This window comes from Anser anser (assembly GCF_964211835.1).
Source record: "Anser anser genome assembly, chromosome: 1".
Taxonomy (NCBI): Eukaryota; Metazoa; Chordata; class Aves; order Anseriformes; family Anatidae; genus Anser; species Anser anser.
In genome coordinates this window covers 148,796,874-148,821,131 of record NC_139720.1, presented here as the reverse complement: position 1 = coordinate 148,821,131, position 24,258 = coordinate 148,796,874, and the positions used below count along the sequence as shown (strand labels likewise).

General features: G+C 37.9%; 1 protein-coding gene across 5 annotated transcripts in view; it reads right to left on the bottom strand.

Annotated features, from left to right (window-relative positions):
- MYO16 (myosin XVI) overlaps window positions 1-24,258 on the bottom strand; it is a 385,412-nt gene that overhangs the window by 208,527 nt on the left and 152,627 nt on the right. For all 5 annotated transcript variants that reach the window (XM_083834843.1, XM_083834844.1, XM_083834845.1 and 2 more), the window contains 3 exons: window positions 18,555-18,663; window positions 9,415-9,539; window positions 4,966-5,091 (listed from right to left, as the gene is read on the bottom strand). In XM_083834843.1, coding sequence (XP_083690969.1) covers window positions 4,966-5,091; window positions 9,415-9,539; window positions 18,555-18,663 — 360 coding nt within the window. The remainder of the gene's footprint in view (window positions 1-4,965; window positions 5,092-9,414; window positions 9,540-18,554; window positions 18,664-24,258) is intronic.

Here is a 24,258-nt window from a genome sequence, read left to right as displayed (position 1 = left end):
ACTAACACCCCCAGGTCCTTCTCCTCAGGGTTGCTCTCAACCTATTCTCTGCCCAGCCTGTATTTGTGCTTGGGATTGTCTGGGCTCAGGTGCAGGACCTTGCACTTGACCATGTTGAACTTCAAGAGTTTCACACAGGCCCACCTCTAAAGCCTGTCCAGGTCCCACTGGATGGCATCCCTTCCCTCCAGCATTTCGACACACCACCCAGCTTGGTGTCATCAGTAAACTTGCTGAGGGTGCACTCCATCCCACTGTCCATGTCACCAACAAAGATATTAAACAGTGCCAGTCCCTATACTGACCGCTGGGGAACACCACCTGTTACTGATCTCCACTTGGACATTAAACTGCTGACTGCAACTCTATGAGTGTTACAATTCAGCCAATTCCTTACCCCCTGAATGGTCCATATGTCAAATCCATATCTCTCCAATTTAGAGACAAGAGTATCACAGGGGACAGTGTCAAATGCTTTGCACAATCCAGCTAGCTGATGTCAGCTGCTCTCCCCCTATCTACCAAAGCTGTAACCCTCATTGCAGAAAGCCACCAGATTTGTCAGGCGTGATCTGTCATTAGTGAAGCCATGTTGGCTGTCACTAATCACCTCCTTATTTTCCATGTGCCTTAGCATAGTTTCCAGGAGGATCTGCTCCATCATTTTAACTGGCACAGAGGTGAGACCGACAGGCCTGTAGTTTCCTTGATCTCCCTTTTTTCCCTTTTTAAAAACAAGCGTTATGTTTCCCCTCTTCCAGTCAGTGAGAAATCTACTGGACTGCCTGCCACAACTTCTCAAATACAGTGGACAGTGACTTAGCAACTTCATCCACCAGTTCCCTCAGGACCTGTGGATGCATCTCATCAGGTCCCATGGACTTGTGCACCTTTAGGTTCCTCAGATGGTCTTGAACCTGATCTTCTCCAACACTGAGAGGTTCTTAATTTCCCCAGTCCCCTTCTTTGCCTTCTGGGACTTCAGCTATGTGGCTAGAGCTCTTGCTCGTGAAGACTGAGGCAAAATAGTCACTAAGTACCTCAGCCTTTTCCATAGCCCAGGTGACCAGGTCTGCCATTTCCTTCCAGAGTGCCCACAATTTCCCTAGTTTTCCTAAAGACTAGATATAAATAGTGATAAATCACTGACATACCTATAGAAGCCTGTCTTGTTGCTCTTGATGTCCCTGGCCAAAGTTAATTCTAATAGGGCTTTAGCTTTCCTAACTTGATCCCTGGCTGCTCAGATGATTTCTCTATATTCCTCCCAGGCTATCTGTCCTTGCTTCCATCCTCTGTTGGCCTCCTTCTTCTGACTGAGTTTGGCCAGTAGCTCCTTGTTCATCCATGCAGACTCCTAGTGTTTTTGCCTCTGAACTTGGAGAAGGTGATCCTTGAATATTAACCAGTTTTCTTGGGCCTTGCTTTTGTTCAGGGCTTTGTCTCATAGTACTCTACCAAGAAGATCCCTGAAAAGGGCAGAGTCTGCTCTCCTGAAGTCTAGGGTAGAAAGCTTTCTGTGCTCCCTCCTAGCTGCCCTCTGAATGAAAAACTGCACCATTTCATGGCCACTGCAGTCAAGGCTGCCCCTGAACTTCACATTTCCCACCAGCACCTCCTTGTTGGTGGGAAGGAGGTCCAGCATAGCACCTCTCCTCATTGGCTTCTCTATCACTTGGAGAAGGAAATTATCATCAAGCATTCCAGGAACCTCCTGGATTGCCTGTGCCCTGCCATGCTGTCCCTCCAGCAGATATCGGGGTGGTTGAAGTCCCCAATGAGGACCAGAGGTTGTCAACGCAAGGCTGCTTCTATCTGTCTATAGAAGGCCTCACCTGCTTGGTCTTTCTGATCAGGTGGCCTGTAGCAGAATCCCACTAAAATGTCCCCTGTCCCTGTCCTCCCCTTAATCCTGACCCCTAAGCTCTCAGATCCACCCCAGGCAGAACTCCAGCTGCTCACTGACATAGAGAGTGACATTCCCTCCTCACCACCTCTGCCTGTCCTTCCTAGAGAGCCTGTATCCTTTCATTCCAGCACTCCAGTCATGGGAGCCATCCCATCATGTTTCTGTAATGCCAATGAGGTCATAGGCCTGCAGGCATGTGTACATCCCTAACTCCTCTGGTTTATTGCCCATGTTACATGTGTCAATGCAGAGACGTTTAAGCTGGGCCCCTGATGAAGCTGACTTACTGGCTGGAGTGTCCAGAAGAGAGACACAGTCCAACAAAGAGCCATCAAAAAGGATCATCTCACAAAATAGCAAGCTGAGCTCTTAGAACACTCCAAAAATAATGATATTTTCCCCACTAGCCATTTTCAGTTACAAACTTTATACGTAGCGGTCTGTTTCAAACAGAAAAATACCTGACTTTATGACAAAAAAAAGCTATTTCAGGTCATCCAGAGTTAGTGTTGCAAACAAATATGTGTGTTATACACACATGCCAAATGAAAGGTTTTTTCTCACTCCATTCGAATAAGTCCTTTCAAGTCTTTTTCAATGAAACCAGGGATTAGGCTTCACACTACATAAGACTTGTAGCCGTTATATGACTACATTAGTGCAGTACAAAGCTTGAACTTTCAAGCCATCCTGAAATGTAAGAAATAGTAGCTCACGTTCAAGATTACACTCCTGCAACTGTATTACTTCTGAAAAAAGTTTTCTTGCCCTTCTGAAATCAGAACATGGGTACAGCGAGTATGTGTCTACCTGCAGTATAACATCAGGATCCAGAGGGATCAGAAAGGATATTAGAACTACAGCACAGCACGGTACAAGATGGGATGAGAAAAATAAAACTATAATACATGCAAAATGTCACTGATGCCTCCCTGGCTAACAAAATGTTTGCTCAGCATATTTTTGCAGACAATTTTCTCCATAAACTTAACCTTCCAGAAATTTCAGCATGTATACACTAACCCATACATATATATAAACCAACGATTTAATCTACTGTGAAAATACACTGAGCTTTCATACCCTTTAAGAGAGTAGATATAGAGTATCTCAATAGGAGAAATCTACATCCCTACACAGTTAACTGGTCTCAAATACACTTAAGTTTACTATTGCTTTACTACATCTTCTTGCTATAAAGTAGTATTTAATTTCTGAAGTCCAAAAAGCATTTGGAAGGCATTTATACTATTAGAATAGTATAAAAATAAAATAATGCACATACAAAAATGAAATAAAGTAATACATATACTGTAAGAAGATTCATGTATGGCATGCTAATAACCAATAAGAAATTAATCAATGTATAATGTAAGTACTGAATTGTACCCTTAAATACATATGCCAACCTAAAAATATATAACTAGGAGTTCTCTAAAGAAGGCAGTCTCAGAGCTGAATTTTTATATATATGCATAAAGTATTTGAATTATCTATGAATACCTATAGACACATCTCCTACTTTTTATTAGATATTTTTGCATGATTAGATCCTGTTCCTTAAATCTGGTCCTTAACTTGTGGTTCACTTGCAGTGAAAGACACAAAAAGGAAAAAAAAAAACAGCAAACAAACAAACCAAACCCATAAAAAAGTCATCTTGGCTTCCTATGCAGACCAATTCAAGGATGATACAAAATCAGCAGCATCCCACATCTTGTATCTCAGCACTTGCCTCGTAATTCACAGGTTTGTTCTCCTGAGTACCAAAAAGCAACTAAAATACCAGAAACAGACATGAACAAAAATCCTACATCTCATCAATTATTGGAGAGAGATTCAGCTAAATAAATGGCATTGTCTTCAGTGAGATCAGAAACAGATTTATCTGAAGTTTTTGTGAAGATTATTATGAAGTTGATATTATGAAGATATTCCAGCAGAAGCCTATACAGAATTTTATTTATATTTACTTAATTATTTAATTTACTTTAATTAAAAAAAAAAGGGGGGGGGGGAACCAAACAGAGTCCTGTTTAGGAGCAACAACTTTTTGCCATTCTGAGTTACTTTTAAAAGCACGGTTGATAGTCAAAGTGACAGAAACAGACATTAGAAGATGGCAAAATACCAAAGAAATACGGTAACAACTACAATTTAAAACATTTTCTGACGAACCCTGTACACCTACATCCACAGTGTCAGGAAGGATAGCTCTGCCATCAGAAGGAATCTGAAGAGAAAAAAGCGATTTGTATTCAGAGACACACCATGAAGCTCAGTGTTTTGTCCACAGCAGAGTATATCTCAGTCCCTCTTTGTGGAGGACAAAGACGGGATGGGATGAATTTTCCAGGAGCTGCAACAGAAACCTGACAGGAGAAAGGGCATGAGGGTGGGATGCTGAGCTAGGATGAATCAGAGAGGTTTTTGGAGGGTGTCTGTGGGTAAGTGGTAATTTGTGAGTTGTCAGGTGTGTCAGTGGTAGCTGTGGGGAGCAATCATGAAGTGGTCAGACATAAGAAAGGAGCTCTGACCATGTTCTGGGAGAGTAAGGGTGAAGGAAATGTGAAATGGTGGGATGTTGAGAGGCACAAGTCATATTTAGACACAGCCTCCAAATCCCACTCCCAGAGCACTGTTCCACAGCTCAATGTCTGGAAAACTTTGAATGCAACTACTGTGTTAAGTGGATCCTGTACATTCACAGAAATATATACAGCAAATAAGCTAGCTAAAAATAAGAGTTTGACATCAGAATATAAGAAAACAACAGACAAAAGTGCTTATTTTGGCTCCTTTTCAAATTTCAGTGCGAATTTAATTTTTTGCCGGAGACAAACTGCTGTTGATTTTAATGAGTCGTATTGGGATGATAGCTTTACGATGTTTATTCTCAAATGATCTCTGTCATTTTCCATATGCCACTTATAGTACAGAAACGAGTATGTTTTTCACATTAAAAACAGAACAGTCTCCCTGTCTTGAACATATTTGCTATTGCTACACAAGACTACCATAAAGAAAGAAAAGGAGGTGAAGAAATCATGCTTTACCTGTCCATACTTTGCAGCTAAATGTAGGGGTGTCCAGTACTGATTATCCACTACATTGAGATCAGCACCGTGATCCAGTATCAGAGATGCAACATTCTTGTATCCATTTGCACAGGCCACGTGCAGCTGCAATACGAAAATGTCTTGAGATGTTTAGTTTAGAGTTCTCAGAAAAAAAACATAATGCACTATTGCATATATTGATTGCCTTACAGACATAGCTGGATAAGTCACAGTAACAACAAATTCAAAACACACATGAAAGCAACATTCTAGAAAACCACCACTTAATCTTTCTTATCAGTTATAAACAAAACCCAACAAAAAATAAGAATGTCAGTTTACTGATACCTATATAAACAATTCAGTCTCACTAGACCGTTTTCATACAATTTCAAGCAAATATCCAATATCCACTTAAAGCTTATTCACTGACTTCAAGAGCCCAGGTATATTCACACATTTCAGCAGAGCTTGGCCTAGACCTAACTTTCTGGTGTGACAGTTCAAATATCCCAGATGTGAGATGACATTACTTTATTCTAAAAGGAATTCATTAACACATAATCAATCTAAGCATGTTGACTTTGCAGCACAAAATCAGTCATAAAAAACACCTTCTTAAAAAATACCACAGAGATTTTGTTTCTTTTACTTGAGTTGCTTCACAAGATAATTTAATCATTTAGAGTGGAATTGCTTTAATACTTTAAATTGATTTTCTATACCACTATACTTCATTTCAGAGGTACCGTGGGACAGAAGAAGAGGGAAATAAAAGAATGAGAGGAACTCAGGTAAGAAGGAACCTCTGGTGGTCCCATAGTGCAACTTCCCATTAAAGCAGGGACAACTTCAAAGCTATCTGTACTTTCTCATGGCTTGTTGATAGGAGTAGCAAAGACAGAATGAGAGACAAGTTACTAAGAACTGCAATGTCAAGAAAGAGAAAGAGGAAGCTCAAAAATTATCTTTGTTAATGGGTGATTTGAGAAATTGGATTCATAGAGAAAGAAATGGTAGGGCAGCATAATTTACTTAGTAATTTACTAGTAATAATCAAGTGAAAGAAGAAACACAATAAGGAATCCTACTTGAGGGAAAATTTGTCATTTGCAAATTTTAGTGGAAATTGTTTCTTATGTATGGTGAATAACTCTGTTGAGGCAGATACCTCACATGACCAGAATGGGTCATTTCACAGCGTAGTGGTGTTTATTTTCTCATGGCTCTCTGCTATGATTTCAAACATTCTCTCCACTTCCGGGAGCAAAGGAGACAAAATTTGCATTTGGAAGTTGGCAGAATGTAATTCCCCACCCACAGTCAGAAGGAATCAATCCTTGTAAACGTCAATAAGAACAGGGTTCAGTAAGACTGCAGAACAGGGGTAACCTGTACACCAAAATAATGTAGCCCAACCACATGGGTTTTTTGTGTTTGTTTGTTTTTTTCCCCTTGAAGCATTGTTAGCCTAAGAGACAATTTTTCTGAGAATTGGAACGGATGGCTAATGGCAAGAAACCTCTTGCAATAAACCTCTTACTAGAACTGTGGGTTGCAAAATCACTATAAGCATAGGAGACACCAAAAACTGAGTCCAGGATATTATTTGCCACTATTTTTTTACTTCTGGTTCAGCTGTACCTGCAGAGAGTAAGCATAAAGTTTTCTTTATGAACATTCTTGATGCAGAGGGGTGAAACACATTACAGCACATCAAAAATCTTCCCTTAGAATGGGGGCAGAACACCAATTATGTTCACCATAAATGTTCCAATTTCAAATGTACAAAAACCTCAACATTTTCCCATAATTTGATATAGCTTCAGCTTTTTGTTTTTAACAAAAGAAATTACATTTTCTATTCAAACATCAATTTGACAAGTACTATTTTAAAGAAGTTTAAAAGCTGAGAGGACAAAGGAAATATTTAATGACTAAAATCTTTTGAAGAAAAAATTATTACAGGAGAATTTATCAGAAAAAATAGTTTACCACATATTCTGTGTCTGTACTGCATATACACATATGTATGTGCTATGAATACAGGAGAGTGCGTACATATGTCATCAATTTTTCCTTATTGATCCTAATTTACACGTGGTCTTAGATAATGTATGAAGAAAAGATTGTTTGTGACCTACAGAGAATAAATTCCTGAGGTGGAAAAATCAGGGCTTAGTGCCACTCTTCTCCACCTTTGCTGCCACAAAGAAAGTAGTTTATGTTTGTACCAACGGGTATATATAGGTTTTCCAGAGATATACCAAAATACAGTAGAACATCGAGCTGAGAAGTGAGCTAGACTAAACATTTTTTCCCAATCTACTGCTCTCTGTTCAGGACTTATAGCACCTACTCCATCCATAAGGTACTTAATCTGCTGCTTGGCAATCTGAACTGAAGATGTAGTTAGTTCTTAGGGCAGTCCTGTGCAACAGCGCTCTTCCAAACTGGCAATGAGTCTGATGCAGCTTGTCACTGTGTTGACAAGTTTATCTTCTCGGTATGCCCAACATCAAATAAAGAATGTACTTCTGGCTATGGCTTACAATACACCTTCAGAAACGGAGCACATTCAGTGAACATAATATATATTCAATTGATTACACAGTAAAGAGTGAAAGCAAATAAATAAATAATAATAAAAAAAAACATTATTACTTGGGAAAAAAGACGGTGACTGTCAATCAATAGGATTAAAGCAACAGACTTGTTTTTTGGTACGCTCACTTTCAAATATAATTATGTTCCTGCTGCAAACTGTATCATCTTAGATTCTATCAAAAGAAAATACATCTCATTTTCTCTTTGCAACTGGTATATTTGTTGTTTTCTCTGTGCTGATATATTTAGGGCAACAAAAAACTGTTCGCAGAGCCCTTTGATACACACACAGCTATCACAGACTGGCTGACTCCATACCCATGAATAGAGACAGAGCAGTCTAACAAATTCTGTATTTCCCACCAATTTGTAAGACAAAACTTTCACATAATACAAATCTCAAACAAAAGCAAAATGATTCACTCTGTAGCTACTTGTGGCAAGACTATGAAAGAAGTCCAGAAATCAAAGTTCAACATAAAAACTGTGCCCAAAAATATCCCCTTTGTTCACATCCCACCAAACAAGAAGAAACAAACTATCAAAACGCTTTTCTTCTGGTATATGCAGTACTGTGAAACACATTTCATACATGCATTTCAGCTATTCCTGCTAACTACAGAAAAGGTTTTATGAAGTGATAATCAGGCAAATTCTTGACTTGGTTCAATGAAGCCAATTCAGACCAAAGTGGCAATAAGAGTAAAGTACAAACAACTCGCAATGTACTGAGTTAGCAGCTTAGCTTAAAGGTATCAGGAAAGTGGAAGTTAAATTAATGCTTTTATGAATGAAAGTAAACAAAACTTGCCTCATTCCTTCCCACCCACAACCCTTCCCTCCTGTTTTTAACTACAGTTAACTGCCTTGAGGCAGCCACCCCAAAAGTCAATAGACACAGCCAATGCTAGGATTCAACAATCCCAAATATGAAGCTAATAGTTGAATATGAACACTAATAATTTAAACTCTCCACAGATGTTAAAACGTGGAACTAAATACAAATGATCTGGTATTAATTCATTATCACAGAGTGCAATTCAGCATAAATGGAATGGTTCAGTAACACATACAATTCTGATTTAGTATAGTACTTGGAAAAAAAACCAACAATTTTTTAAAAACTGATTCAACATCTTAATGATGAGAATGATCATTTCCTGATTGATAACGATGCTGAAGGTTTTATATGCAAAGAGAACATTTCACAGACATGCTATTTAGGGAAAAATACGTTAATTTTAAAATAATTTGGTAGCTGGTGTAGTAGTAATATCCATTAGAAAAAAAAAAAAAGAAAAGAAAAAAAATGAGAACCTGCAATTACAAATAACAAGCAAATTTAGAAGCGGGAATATTTATCCAATGATAAGGTGCAGGCTTCCTTACACTGAATCAAGACAGGACAGCTTCACGACATAGTGTTTTAGACTAGCTCAGCCAGAAGATATGAGCCTAACACAGTAATCACTCGGTGAAGCTTTAGGCCTTCTCTTACATACGATGTCAAAGATCATAAGTATCTGCTCTAGTTCTAAACTACAGAACACAATATTTATTTTTTCGTTATTGATTTTTTGTGTTGCATATTCAGTGGCCAAGAGTAAGAAAGCTGACATTAAGACACAGATATTGCACTAGCCTATTTCAAAATGTGTACTGTGCAGGGCATTGACATATATTTATTTTCAAAAGGACAAATAAGAACCAAAATCCTACACTCCTTCATGTCTTTTTGTACAGAACAGCCTAGCCTTGCATCTGCACTTCCAGTCACCATTACAGCTGAAATACATGTGTATTCACAGGGCTGAAACGCTATTACATACTGCTACTCACCAGGGTAACTCCATCATCATTCTTTTGATTCACGCTTCCTCCACTTGCTATGAGCTGTCGGACATCTGTAAGCATTGTCATAGGTCTCTGTATCTTCATTTGACGCAATGAATTCAGCTCGACACCTGGAAAAATGAAAGATCTAAAACCTTCTGCTATTCCATTCATCAGTCAAGAACACATATGATTTTGTTTCCTGGTTTTGTAAAAGGCTAGTCATCATTTAATTAGACTTCAGTGTATATTTACAGAACATGTTTACTTGCTCATATTTACCAACAAACTGATTCATATCTTTATTTATCAGTCACTACATGGATGATTTAATGTCATTCAGAAATAACAGATAAATGGTCGTGATCCCGTTAACTGGCAAGAGCAGTTGTAGGCAAAGCAGTTGGAATATCATTAAATCCACTGAACCTGTGAGAAGTAAAACAGCTGTGAATGGGAAAAAATCACTTGAGGGAAGCCACTCCAAGTCTTTAGGACTTACTGAATGAATATTATTTTTGACTGCATTCTTTCACCCCTCTGTATTCATTACAGTGCCCCAGACCAACCTCTCATATCTGTCAGCTCAACTGCTTGAGAGATTGTGAAGTGAAGCAAGTGACATTAAAACTCAACACTTTTTTATTTGCCTAGGTTATTTTTAGCCAGGATTAGTTTTCCAGCTGGGCCTGGACCACTGCAAGGCCCATAAACCTAGTGAAAATGTGGTCTGGAGGCAGGAACAAATGGGAGGGGATGAAAGGAATGAAGAGCCTGGGACCGCTTGAGTCAGCATTGCTATTGAAAGAAACACTTGTCAAAGTACAGCTTTAAAAGGAAGATACGCAAGGAAGTCTATATCCAAAAGAAAGCATGGCCTCCAGTCTGAAGAGACTTAAAATTAGAAACGGAGGGTACAACAAAATTACTGAGTGGTTAAATTTGCAACTGGCTTTGGCTTGATTGGAATATCTAACCAAAATTCAGGGCTTGATTCTTCTGCTCATAACTTCCAGTGGTCATTTACATCCATATATAGAAAATGTAATATTAATATAAAAATCTTTCCTCTCTGCCATGGTCATGACATAACAAAAACCATACGAATAAATGATTTCTTGGTTCTCTTCCACATTTGTCAGTGAGCTGAAAAGTGACAAATAATAAATTAAATTAAATAATAAGTATGTAGCTTAAATATTTTTACTTGAATGATTCATTTCGCATTTACTTTTCAACAATTCCTGCAGGGTTTTCTTCATTACTAAAAGGACTGAAGCATGTTTCAGGGTAAAAGCATATTTAAAGTCTCATAGTTTAAAGCTATGCTGGAGCTCACACAAATGGGTATACCACATGTAGTCCAGCAAAGAATCCCATTAATTTTCTTTCTCTAACATGCTATTCTACACATTGCTCTATGTTCTGAATTTTATTTGCATGCAGCACCTTAAAGAGTTTCAGCTCTAAGGTGAAGTGTTCAGAGCAAGAACACTGTCTCGCTGATCACATTTACTTATCTCTTATTTTCATACTTGCCACCCAAATGATACTAAATGATACCAAATGTAAAACACAAATGTGAACCTAAACTAGAGAAAATGAGACATGTTCTGCACCTGGACTAAAACCTGTGCTCTTTCACATAAATTCAATTCAGACAAACATATATTTGTATTGACAGCTTAAATTAGATAACCACCCAAAAGCAGACTGTGCAAACATATATTGACTGACAGTCGCAAGACTGGGACACAATGTAGGTTTTATATATGACATTCTGAGTACCTCCTAAGAATCAATGTATTTATTCATTTTGTCAGAATAGAATTTTTTATGCCTTCATCGCATTTCACAGTAATAACTTAAACCTACCTCACGACAGTTACAAATTACTGATGTCATGTTATTTTACCTTCCCGTTTCTTCCTAGCTCCTGCTTTTTGCAACAGTAAATTGATAGTTTAACATACTTGCCCTAGTAGCCGAACTCTCTCAAATGCAGAAGTTTAAATTTCCAAAACGCTAAATAGTGAAGGACTACATACACCCCAAATTAGTCATCATTTCTAACACTGACTCTACTTGTTAAGCACATTATATAGAACAAAAAGCTGAAACAAAACTTGCCTGGCCATGATTAAGCTCTATCTAATGCTGTCATGTAAGAAAGATTAAAATATATGCAATATATAAAATATATGTATAGTTTTATACCTGATGAAAAAGGCCATTTTAAATTACTACTGACAGAATTTATGTCAATTTTTGTCTTCCTTTTGATGTCTCCACTAAGCAACTACAGTAAGTTCTGATTTTCAAGGAGAGAGGTGATAGGTAGAAATTAATGTACCTTCTGACCATGCAAAATACCATAATACCTATAACACTCAAACATGGAAACTATGTTCACAGTTTACAAATTAGAAATACCAGTATCTGATTTTCTTCAGAAAAAAAAAAAAAAAAGAAGGCTGATTGATTGAAATATTGATCCTTGCCTTGCAAAGCACATTTGATAGCACCTTTGTGTACTCTCTGCAGGTCCCCAAAATACCTGACTTGAAAACTTAAGTTCACTCATGCTGAAAGAGGAATCAAGAAGAGTTCAGTCGCATCATTTGCTTTAAACGTTCTAACATACATGTAATTATATGCCCATCAGCTCAGAGAAGATGCATAAACAATGCTACACAAAAGGCACAAGTGAGCTACCTCAGTGACATGTTCCACAGGCTACATTTTAGCAATGTCCAAATGAGTTTTGAAAATGCTACAAGAACAATAGAGATTCCCTTCTGCTGCCTTTATAGAAAATAGAATGAGAACATGGAAAAAAAATATCTAAATTGCAATCACAGAATTGCAGAGTTTTGAATCCCGAGAGCTCAGGAAACGTTGGATTTGAGAGGGAAGGCTTCTCCAGTGAGGAACTGAGAATCAGCTTTACCAAGCATGTGCATGTGTCGTTCCCTGAGACTCATACAAAGAGACTTGGTCAGTAATTGCCTTCCCTTAATCAAGTTTGTAATTCTGCAGAGTCCTCTCTCCCTCCCCAGGGAGTGATAGTTTTCATGAGTTTAGATGGAATAAAAAAATGTTACCCATACAGTAACTCTCGCAGTCTGAATCAAAGAATGACCTTCATGTTGCTTTTCAAAGGGAAAATATGGTTTAGATATTCAGCTGAAATGGGACGACAGCCAGCATGAATAGAGGAAGAAAACCAAATTGGCATGTAGTATGGGAACAGATTCACATAAAAAAAAAAGGAAAGGAAAGTCAAAAAAGAAAGGCATAGGATAGAAAATACACTCCAAATACCCTGTAAAATCAGAAGAGCTACATGTTCTCAAACTCTGCAGGAGATGAGATGGAGAAGGAATAGTTAAAATGGTAGTGACCCTGCAGAGCACAGCATTGGGTGACGAGTGTCAGTGCTGATGACAAGCAAGAGCATAACCTAAAAGCTACAAAATGTATCACTTCTCCACATTTACGAGAAACACCTGAAAAGGCCATTTCATTTACTTTGGCTCTCTCCCCCTTTCTGGGATATGGCTATAGAACTGACAACCCAAAGGAATGTAAAAACCTCAGATAAAAAAGGGGAAAGTAACTTTCATTTAAAGTAGTAAAGCAATACATGGCAAACAGAACTGAAAATTGCTATAAAAATATTTTCCTCAGAAACATCCATTACTAAGAAGTGTCTCTGTCAGGCAGACACCTGTTTCTGTGACCAAACAAAAGCTCTATACTTGAGGACACCCAGCAGCAACTCTTTTTCTAACTAATTTACATGTCTAATGGGCATGTAGGAGTCTTTAAGAGAGGTCAATATCATCATGTCTTGCAAGTACAAATGTATGGTATAAACCTGAAACAGCTATGAGAAGCCAATTGCTCCTCTTAATTCTTCTCTCAGTTCTCTCACCCTGCCTATATCTGCCCTTCCTGCACCGAGCTGTAACCGCAGCAAGGCTCTTCTCACCCAAAGTGTTGATCTATATTCCATAATTCTGGGGTTACCATACCTCAGAAGATGTTTTTCTCCTGTGCGGCACAGTACAGGATAAACATGTTCACAAATAATCAGTGAGAAAAAAATAATCATGGTACCATTCTTGATATATTCATTTTCATTCATGATACTATTCATGTGTGGCTGTTACTTCATCCAGCTTTATTTGCATAAAGTTTCAGATTTACTGGCCACTTATTAGATAGCTTTACATAGAGCATTAATTTTGTAAAATTACACAGTTCAGTAGCTCTTGTGAACATCACTTAGCAGCATTATGTGCATCTGATTTTCAAAGTTCAGGATGTGAACAGATATTTTTCAGCAACAATTATTATGTGAGAAGAGAAGCCAATATTTTCAGTATGTGCAAAAGAATGCATACCCACAAAACTACTGAGGGTATAGCTCTAATTCATTACAGAAGTACTGACTGATGGCTGTCACTGGGTTTTACATGTTTGTCTTTAAAGCTATTATTATATATGCTGTCAAAGCAAATGAATGATGTTTAGGTTATTTCTTTTTACTCTGAAAATCTATCAGAAATGAAATTCCTGTTTTCCCCTTATGTAGACATCAGAGTGATAATTCTCCCACTCTAGTGAAAAACACTGTCTCGTCTATAATATGGATGTTGATGACCCATCTAACTAAAATTAGTTACGTGAATTCAGTCTCTTCTTAATTTGTATGATAACAAAAATAACTCATTTATTTTAACAGACTGGCACAATCTCAAGGCTTAATCCTAAAGCATTCATCTGTGGAGATGTCTTGCATGTTTAATTTATTTGTAATGTTAATACTAGAATGGAGAAGCAAAACAAGTGTGTCATCACCTGGTTACTTGAGATAAGCATCATGTCTTAAACTAGCTAATCATGTACAATACTTCTGTACTCAATATTTCTCTGCAAGTTCTTAATGTTATGGTCGGATGTTTTTGTGAGAGAGCTGTACGATCAGGCTACTCAACAAGTGCCAGGGAACATGGGGCAGCGTCCTCGCTGCCCAGGGCACAGCCTCAGCATACCCAACAAGAAAATAGGCCAGGTCTGGCGATCTGGGAATCTGGGCCAACCAACAGTCCTGTGATGCCAGGAAGCCAAGACAGTGGGTCAGGGTCCAAGACATGGCTCAGGCAAGGACCAAGGGCAAAGGCCTGAGCCTGAACATGGCTCTTGAGCCAGGGGATGGGTGAAAGATCATGACAAGGCATCTCCCAACCCCATCCCACTACTGAGCGGTCCTCTCAGTTAACTGTTCCCCAGGCTACACGGCTCTACCACATCAGAGGTGGCCTCGAGCACAGGCAGCCAAACCCCTAGGAGTGTGGTGAACAGGTTGTAGGACCTGTGGGTACATGCAGGACACTGACAACTTTTTTTCTAACTTGCTGAAGGTTATAATTGGCCTTGGGAAACCTGATCTACTGTGTGGCATCCCTGCCCATAGCAGAGGGGTTGGAATTAGATGGTCTTTAAGGTACTTTCCAGCCCAAGACATTCTGTGATTCTATGATAATTTTAGGAATTCTATAAATGTTGGTCTTTTATTTCTGATGGTAACAGAATTAGATTGTTCATCAGTAAGCACTTCAAAAGGATACTAAAAGGCCATCCCTCATTTCTGATGTTCTTCACAATTTTTTTCAAATATCTGTAAAGGCTGTTAGTCAAGGAGATGCCTGTTTTCCTTCTAGAGTCACTTACAAAGTAGAACATAACCTACTGACAATAACTTAAAATGTTAATTCAAGTGCCAAAAGTCTGCACAGTGAGTTTAAAGGCTCTTCCTTTGATAAAAACATATGGGTAACAAAATGTTTCCATACGATGGATTTTTTTTCTTTAATTGACCACACATTTACATGCTGGAAGCACACAAATAGTAAGAGGAGTCTGAGATCTGAAAGTCAGTTCCTCAAAAGTTATAAAATATAAAAGCTAAGGTAGTCTATTGAAGATCATAATAAAAAATACAAAGGCCAAAGGAAGACAGATGAACACTCTCAAATACGACATTTTGGATGTGTCGCATTTTCTGTGTGGTTCATTTTTAGGACATGAAGGGATCTAGTGAAACATGAAGTTTAGTCCCCTGGTTCTCACAGGCAACATTGTCACCTATCCCTTTATCAGCATTTAATCTAGCTCTACACAGAAAATTGATTATTTGTGTGTTATAGTCCTACAGGTAGGTGATTCCCAACCAAGAAACAGAGTGAAAAGCTTTAAACTACCCTGAGGCTGTTTGGTGTTGGTTGCCTGATTTTCTGTCAACCTACTGCATCAACATTAGTAGTAGAAAACTTACAAGCAGACATTTACATCACTTTGCACATGGTTCAAATAATAATAATAATAATAATAACAACTTGTATATGTTGACACTGTAGTCCATTCTGATTATAGTATGTTAGCAATAATTCCTTAAGGCCTATGAAAAGACTTTCATAGCTTTAAACATGAAAGTCTAGAAAAGTTCTTTTATGAAATGATATTGATCTGTAGCAATGGCTTTTCTTGAGTGCACTAAGGAAACAGTACATATTTTTTTCCCCTGTTGGATTACCACTAGATCTTTTTAAGGGTTTCTATAACACAACCTGAATGTTAAGAATATTTTGGCATCCTTTCTTTTTTTTTAATTACTAGCAATTAAAACTGGTGAAATATATACATATCTGAGATTTTCGTATTGTTCTTATTTTCATAAAAAGTACCAGTGTTGAGAAACACATGACCAGATGTATTTGGTATAGGTGTCTAGGCTTTGGTAGCACAAGGGTTTGCAGGGCTGGCTGGTGTAAGAAGAGGCAAGGGTCTGCCCCGTGCTGGAGACAGCCTGTTCCAGACGGCTCCAGTGGGCCCACTGCAGGGCACAGCTGAGCCCATCACTAAGATTTGTAGTGCAGTTGAACAGATCCAAGTTAACATTAGACTAGGTAGGTTGGATGCTATAAGTCAGGTAGGCATGGAAGGGAATTATTCAAGAAAGCTGTCTGGGAAGCTGAAAAAATATTTAAGCAGCTGGCTATGCCAAACTTAAGGCCTGCAGGGCTATCAATTTAAATGTGGCTTGCTTAGACCTGTATGAAGTAAGACTAAAGTGCCTTTATACTTCCAGAAATAAGAAGGGAGGAGTTCATTAACCTATGACCTCTCAATATGTACCTAAGACACTAAAGAACAAAAATGCTTATCAAATGATCATACATTGAAACACAAAATTGGAACCATCACTTATATAGAAATGTCACATTTGCTATCTTCCCTGAGATGCTTTACTGACATTTTAATGTTTCCACAAAACAGACAAATAGTAAGAAAGATAACTTAAATTCTACCTTGCTAATAAAGAAGGGAGATAAAAGAGGTTTCAATGTTTCCTCTAAAATAACCTTCAAAAAAAGAGGAAGGAAATAATGGTTTAGCCCATATAAGTATAATCAGCGACTGGAAGCAGTAAAACTACCCCAGTGATAAAATCTGTAAGAAATTACAAACATACAAGACTTCTAAGAACTTTAATGTTGCCAATTAACAAAGTTTTCTGTAGCATCAAAACTGATTGTTCCAATCCTACTTTGTTTCATAAAAGTAAATTGATAGCTTCTTGTTTTCCTGTTAGCTGAGCTATATGGCACGTGGTTTTATTTTTCTTTGTGAACTCCACCATAAAAAGCAATGACAGATAATTACAAATGTACAGAGTACAAATGATTTTACACAGCAATCTTAATGCTGTAAATCAGGCTGCACTACGGAATGGAAAATATTAAGGAAACCTTTTAGGAATGTAGGGGAAGTACAGAGAATAGGGAAACATGCCCTATACATTGTATTTACAGGGTGAGACTATACAAGGGTGTTTCACAACACTACAGGCTGGGGATGCTATTTACTACAGGATCAGATAATACTCTTGTGCAACAAGATCTTTGGCCGTAACATTGCTCCATACGCATGCAGGTGTGCGTGGGGATTATTGCTATGATGAGGGCTTCATGAAAACAACCCTCAGAGAATCCTTTATTTTGGGCAATTCAAAGTAATTCATACTTATCCACAAAGCTTTATTTCCTCCAGTGATTCCCTTATTAACTATAATGCTTTTAACTACAGTAGAATATTTAAATACTTCAGAAGATACTAATTAAATTCTAACAAGTAAGTGCAAAACAAGGTTTCTTTGTGATGCATATAGTTAGGGAAGAAGAGTAGCAGACCATTGAAGGTGATGAACCAAACTTATGATGCACCTGTTTAATACACCAATGTTCTATGGACCAAGATTATAGGACCTGACACTAAGAGTGATTTCCTTGCCAAGTTTAAGTTAACTTTTCTTTTAAGTATTCGTTAACATAATATAATTTAAATTAGTTTATGTTAAAGCATATTTCTTATATGGAGACAATGTAAAATTACACATTTTTCTATCACTGCTCTTTGTTTTTTCTGCTTAATACATTTTCCTCAGTTTTATGATGAGCCCCTTAAAATGTTAATTACAGTCAAAAGCAATACTAGAAAAGTCACTTCAGAACCTGTACCTAAATTTGGAAAAACAAATGCTTTTTTCCAATACAGATGCTGTCATCTACAACATATTAAGCATATTTTAAAATACAAATCTAGCTACATTTTCTCAGTGCAAAACCAAACAAACAATAATATTTTGAAATAAGTAATAAAGTTGCATATACAATTCCATTCAGAAGATTTGCAGAGATTTATATTTAACATATAAAAGCATACTCTGATGGTATACATAACTCACATGGGAAATGAAATAAAATGTAAAAATTACTTCTGACATCATTCAATTAGTTGGTTTAAAAGCTTCTGCATTACTGCCATTTTTCTGCTTCTAATTAACATTCTAGCATCTCCATATGAATGGGCAAAGGAAGATCTGACAACAGCCACTGTCACTAACCGGTGTTAGTTGTTCCAATCTGAACACACTGAAAACTTTTGTGATTCCAGATCATATTCCTCTCCTCCATCTCCAAACTAACAGAGTTGCTAACATATGTCAAATCAATATCTGTACTTTTCAACTTGATGTCACGTTCAATAAAAACATTCCAGAATCTGAAGAGCTGACTTACCATTTTCTTCCAAGTACATCAGAAGGATGCTGCTGGATTCAGTCCCTTCTATGGCATAATCAAGTGCAATGTTTCCATTAACATCTTGCAGCAGTACATTCGCTCCAGCCTACATACAAGAACAAAAAACATTTTAAGAGTTTGCAATGAAACCTGAAAACACTGCTGGGGTTCTTATATATCAGGACCAGCTAACTTTCCCATTCAAAAATATTTCAAAGCTGGAGTTCTTAGACAGCAGGCTGATTGTAACTTGAAACATTACAAACAAAGCAAAATAAAACAAAAAACACATAAAATAAAGAAATTCTGAACATCAGAAAGGACTGGCTTTGCCAGGGACAGCTGACACTGTTGCCACCCTAGCTGTCCAGCCGGCCTTTACTGCACAGATGTCTGAGCTGCTCATCAGTGAGTTTTGGAACCACCACAGTTTGCAGCACAGCGTTTTAAAGTAAACTAAGCTGTCAACAATTACAGTCTGCCTTAAAACACTACACAGTGAAAACAGCAATGGTTCAAAAAGCTGACTGACAAGCAGCGCAGACACCCAGGCAGCAGGGATGGGCAGACAGCTGGTAGGGGTAACCTTGTCAGCCGGCCCAACCTCTTATGGCCTCATCCATCAATCCAGCCTCACAAAGAACCATCCCTTGCTAAATAAAATTGCCATTTGTCACCAACTGGAGACAATGAAAGCGAGCTTGATGATTTCAATTGTATTCCCTAAAGGAGTCAGTCTGACATTTCTGTAAGTTTCATTCAAAATTCAATATAAAGACACACAACTAAAAGGAGCCATTAGGAGGGGGAGAGGAGGGGATGGGAATAGACACATCAGAAGACTGAAAAGAATATACCATAATGATAAGAAACCTTGTATTTTCTATATTAAGTACAGTTACTGTTACAATTTGCACTATGAAGGGCTTAAAAAAAATATGAAAGCTCTCTTCATATCCCTGAAAATATTATAAATGTCTTGTGGACATAAAAGTTTACACTACAGTAAAATGTCATGTATCTTCTTTAAGAGGTTATAACTTTAATTCATTTCAAATGTTCTCTCTATGACTTTTAACTGAAAGGAATTATGAAATAAGAGTGACCTCTGGTAAATCTAATTACTTTTCTTACCAGCTTGTATGATAAAAGTTTAGCAAATAAAAATGAGGAGCACTAAGGACAGCCTTTCTTAAAACCACTGTGGCAGAGGTCAACTGTAATAAGGAATTATTAATAGAAGGTATGACTGCTTCTTTCAGGAGCTTACACTTTAAGTACCATATCAAAGAAACACTTAATGGGGTCAGCTCCTGGATCAGAGTGAAATACAGCATCACAAACTAGCAAATTCATGTGGCTTTCATGTCATCAAATGTAAGGTGTTGGAACTGGACTGCTAGTCTGAGCTAATCTCCTGGGTTCCCTTTGTAGTGACAATGGGACAGACAGGCATCAAAGAATGACTCACTGCAGCTGTCTCAAATACCTGAGATATCCCACAATGTGATAGACTATCCAGCAAAATAACCTATCCTGCTATGAAGTATATTACTTTCTTTTAATGTCTGTGTTGCTACACTGCCTGTAAGGGAAACCTAGACAGCAAATTTAGATTAGATGCATATCTGTTAGATGGCTAAGTGAGATTAGATGAGAGTAGTTGACTCTCATGCTTAGTGAAAAGGAACAGAAGACTTACATGGAAGGAGACTTACAAGGTATAAAATGTTACATTCATTATAGTGCTATAAAAATAAATTTCTAGTTGCCTATCCTGCTAGACAAAATTAAAGAGATGACCAAAAAGCAGATGAAGTATGGATTTGAAGATCATAACCTCTTTATAGAATAGCTTAATAACTATTTACTACACTTGTTCCACTATCGAGTAGCATGATTTTTTGTTTTGCTTCTAAGAGTTTGCTGATAATAGTAGAGTCAACAAAGTAACGTACTTCTGTATCCAGTTGACTTGCATGCAGTAAAAAAACAAACTCTTGAAGGTACATATACTTCCTTGCATGTAAATAATCTCTAAGCAATGCCAGAACTAGTTCAGGAGAACAATAATAAATCTACAGAATTTTCTTCCTTCTTGAGCTAAGAAGACAAAAGACCTTTGACACTAAACTCAGGAAAATTAGGAAATGAACCAGCAGCACACTTTTCATTCCTTCTATAAGATGTAATGTAATGTCATTGAAAGGAGAATGTAACATCGAATTACTCAGCTTCAAGTAATTTTTTGGTAGTTCTACATTAACTTATTTCTTCAGAAATGTGCACAATGAACTGCACTCAAGCAGAAGGTCAAGGCTGGTACAAGCTGGGACAGCAGAGATAGGAGAGGCTCTCAGAACTCAAGTGAAGAGGCAATTCTGGACAGTGATATGGTTTTAAAAGTAGCATCTTTCTTTAAAAATAAATTCTTTGTGGCTTTTAATAATAAGCACTTTTAATATGGTGTATCTGCCACTCCTCCCAGTTTTGTATCACCAGCTAACTCTCCGAGGTTGCATTCTAGCCCATCGTCCCCGTGATTAATGAAGATGTTGAACAGGATTGGACTCAGTACCAGCCCCTGGGGTACACCACTGGTCAGCTGCCTCCAGCTGGACTGTGGGCTGCTGATCACGACCCTCTGGGCCTGCCCAGCTATGCAGCCAGGCTTCAATCCACCTCACTGTCTGTTTCCCTAAACTCAGCTACCACTTAATCTATGAGGATGCCATGGGAGACTGTGTCAAAAGCCTCACTACAGTAAACAACAGCCACCGCTCACCCACCAAGCTAGTCACCTCATGGGAGAAGGCTGTATGACCCATCTGACCACACCAAATCTAGTTTTAAAGACTCTATCAAATGTTTTGAGAATAGCCACGAATACTACTATTTATAAAGTCTGTCACTGGCCAGAAAACAAGTGTTCAGTCAGGAAATTTTACTTCAGTTAACTTATTGCCCTCCACTTCTTTGGCCTTTCTCTCCCACCCCTGTTGCCTCAGTGTCTTTCCTGCTTCCTTCCCTTGCCACTCGTTGGGTGTCTCCCCTGCCCTGCCAACATCTCCCATGTCCCCTGCATTTCTTCTAGCCATTACCAGCCTTTCTTAAATACATTTTTCAGAGGTGACATAAACTCCCCCTGACGCTCCATTCCATTTCGGCACACTGCGGGCTGGTTTTGCTCACAGCAGAGCTGGCTGGAACTGGCTGTGCCCTGCGCGGGGCAGCCATGGCTCCTTCCACACAGGCCATCTGCAGCCCCGCTGGCAGCCTGCCCACTATAAAACTCCAGCATGCTTCGCAAAGCAAAGCAGTTCTGGGTACAACTTATGAAAAAAGATAATCTTTTTGTCTCGTGAGAGGAGCCGTCTGATTCAGGAGCACGTAATTCAAAGATCTCAGTACACACAAAGGCAGGTACTGGAAATTGTTGTTAAGCTCAGCTTCTTTGGTGCATTCCCAAAAATAGTTCTTAATTCTATTTCTGGGCTTAGCTATGCTTTCAAAGAGGTCCTGAACTGAAATAATCCACCTTTGTGAAAGACATCTGAAAAAAAGAAAGTAAGAAAAAAAACACCCTAGATTATCCAATCATTTTTTCTGTCTACATGGAAACAAAGCTGAGAAAAGGTACATAGATAAAAATTGCTTCCCTTCTCACAAGGTTTTATTTTTCCCTCATTTTCCTCTCTTTCACATGAGGCTGTGAAAGACAGACTTCCCACTGTAACTATTTCAAATTAAGTTGCTTATGGGCATTTTTTTTCAAGGGATTCTCATTATTGAACCAGATTTTGGTATGCATACGGATGGAAAACTTATAGTTATTTATCATTAGAACCCACAAACCAAACAAATGAAGAACAAATTAATTAATCCAGGTACATCTGAAGTGTTGCCAATGTATAAATAACCTTTTACAATTAGTCAAAATATGAATTTAATTTAAATTTGGTGATAAAGCCACTGTAGCACATGAGAAGCATAGGATTTCCCAGATGATTTTACCAGCTCGTCAGACACTTTTTTGCCAATAATTGATATTCAGTTGCGTAAAAAAAAAAAAAGTCAACTACAACATACTCTTCATGTTAATTCAGGAAACATGGGGAACCCCTAATAAATTTGTATTTTGCATTTTGCCACACAGGAACATGCACGTACACTGTACACGGCACACATGCTACTGAAACCTGTGGAAGCATGATGACCTTAGTTCAGGGAAAGGGGAGACATTCAGAGACATGCAAAGCAGCTGATGGCAAGTAAGGAGCTCGTTTCCTTTAGTGGTACAGCAGCAGTTTTCACAGCCACCAAAGACAGACAGACTAGAACTCTTCTCTTTTTGTTGCAATGACAAAATTTCCCATGAACGGGAAACTTTGAGTTTTAAACAACTGCAGTTAAAATCCATAAATACATTGTGCTACCATCCAAAGGTAGACAATTTTACTGTATTTCCCTTTCTAAGTGAATGGCACAATATCCCATTAAAAAAAAAAAAAAGGTTAACAGGTTGTCAGTATGATGCAAATTGTACACTCCAATATTTCCAAGTGTATATAGTATGGAGCATATCCGCTTGTTCACTGATTACATATTTGCCTGCAATGCATTGGAAATTCCTCACTGTTAAATGTGACACAGACTTTTCAGGTCCTCAGCATTCTTTTTATTCCCAGACATCTCTCAGCTAGCTATGGTAGGTCCTATAAGAGGATTTGAAATCTTATTTTCTAATTAAAATGCAAACGTTCCATTTAGCTTCTTGTATGAGTGAAGAAAAGATGGCAATACTAAAGGTGCAAAAAAGATGACAGATGCTCACACAGGTAACTAACCGATAGTGGTCGGGGCAGAATAAATGAAAGAATAATAAATAAAATCAAATAAATAAAAAAAATAAAAAATAAAAGAGAAAAATAAATAAATGAAAGAGAAGTAAACTAAGCAGCACAAAAGCAGTAGTCTCAAGCAGAAGTACAGACAGAGCATGACAAAGATGCAGAACATGTTGCAGGTAACAGATGCCACAAACATTGTACATTTAGTCCAAACTCAGATGGTCAAGATCGTGCTAAAGTATGAGTGTTACTGTTACATATATGGCCTTATAAGACAGACAGTAAGAAACCTAGATATATCCAGCAATGCAGACTATCTGCATATAGTTCTAATTTGTTCCTACGTTTCTGTTTGTAGCTCTTGAAGGAACTAAGACGAATAGTTTCCCCAGGCTATTAGAGTTTCCAAAGTTCTATGCACACTTACAGTTTAAATACAAAATGCAGTACCTTATTTATTCCATTTCAGTTCAAATATTTTATCCACCCACTGGAATTCTGCATGCAGTGCTCAGCATAGCATGTACAAGAAGTTACTGGCTTACCCATTCTCAACACATCTTCATACTCCAGTCATTTCTCATAAAGAAGATGAATGTCTTGAAAAACTTTATCCAATATATCCCATAAGTTATAAAAAATATTTCTGAGAAAAATATTTGTCTTCAATGATAAATTGCTTCATTTTAGGAAGACTTTGAAGGGAATAGGTTATAAAAAATGCTCCCGCAGAAACCTGATTCAATATACAGAATGCAAAATGCAACTGAAGTGCATGCACTGCTATGTGGAACAACATCTATACGCAGAAAGACCATGTGAGAGTGAACGCTGGTAATCAATAACAACTG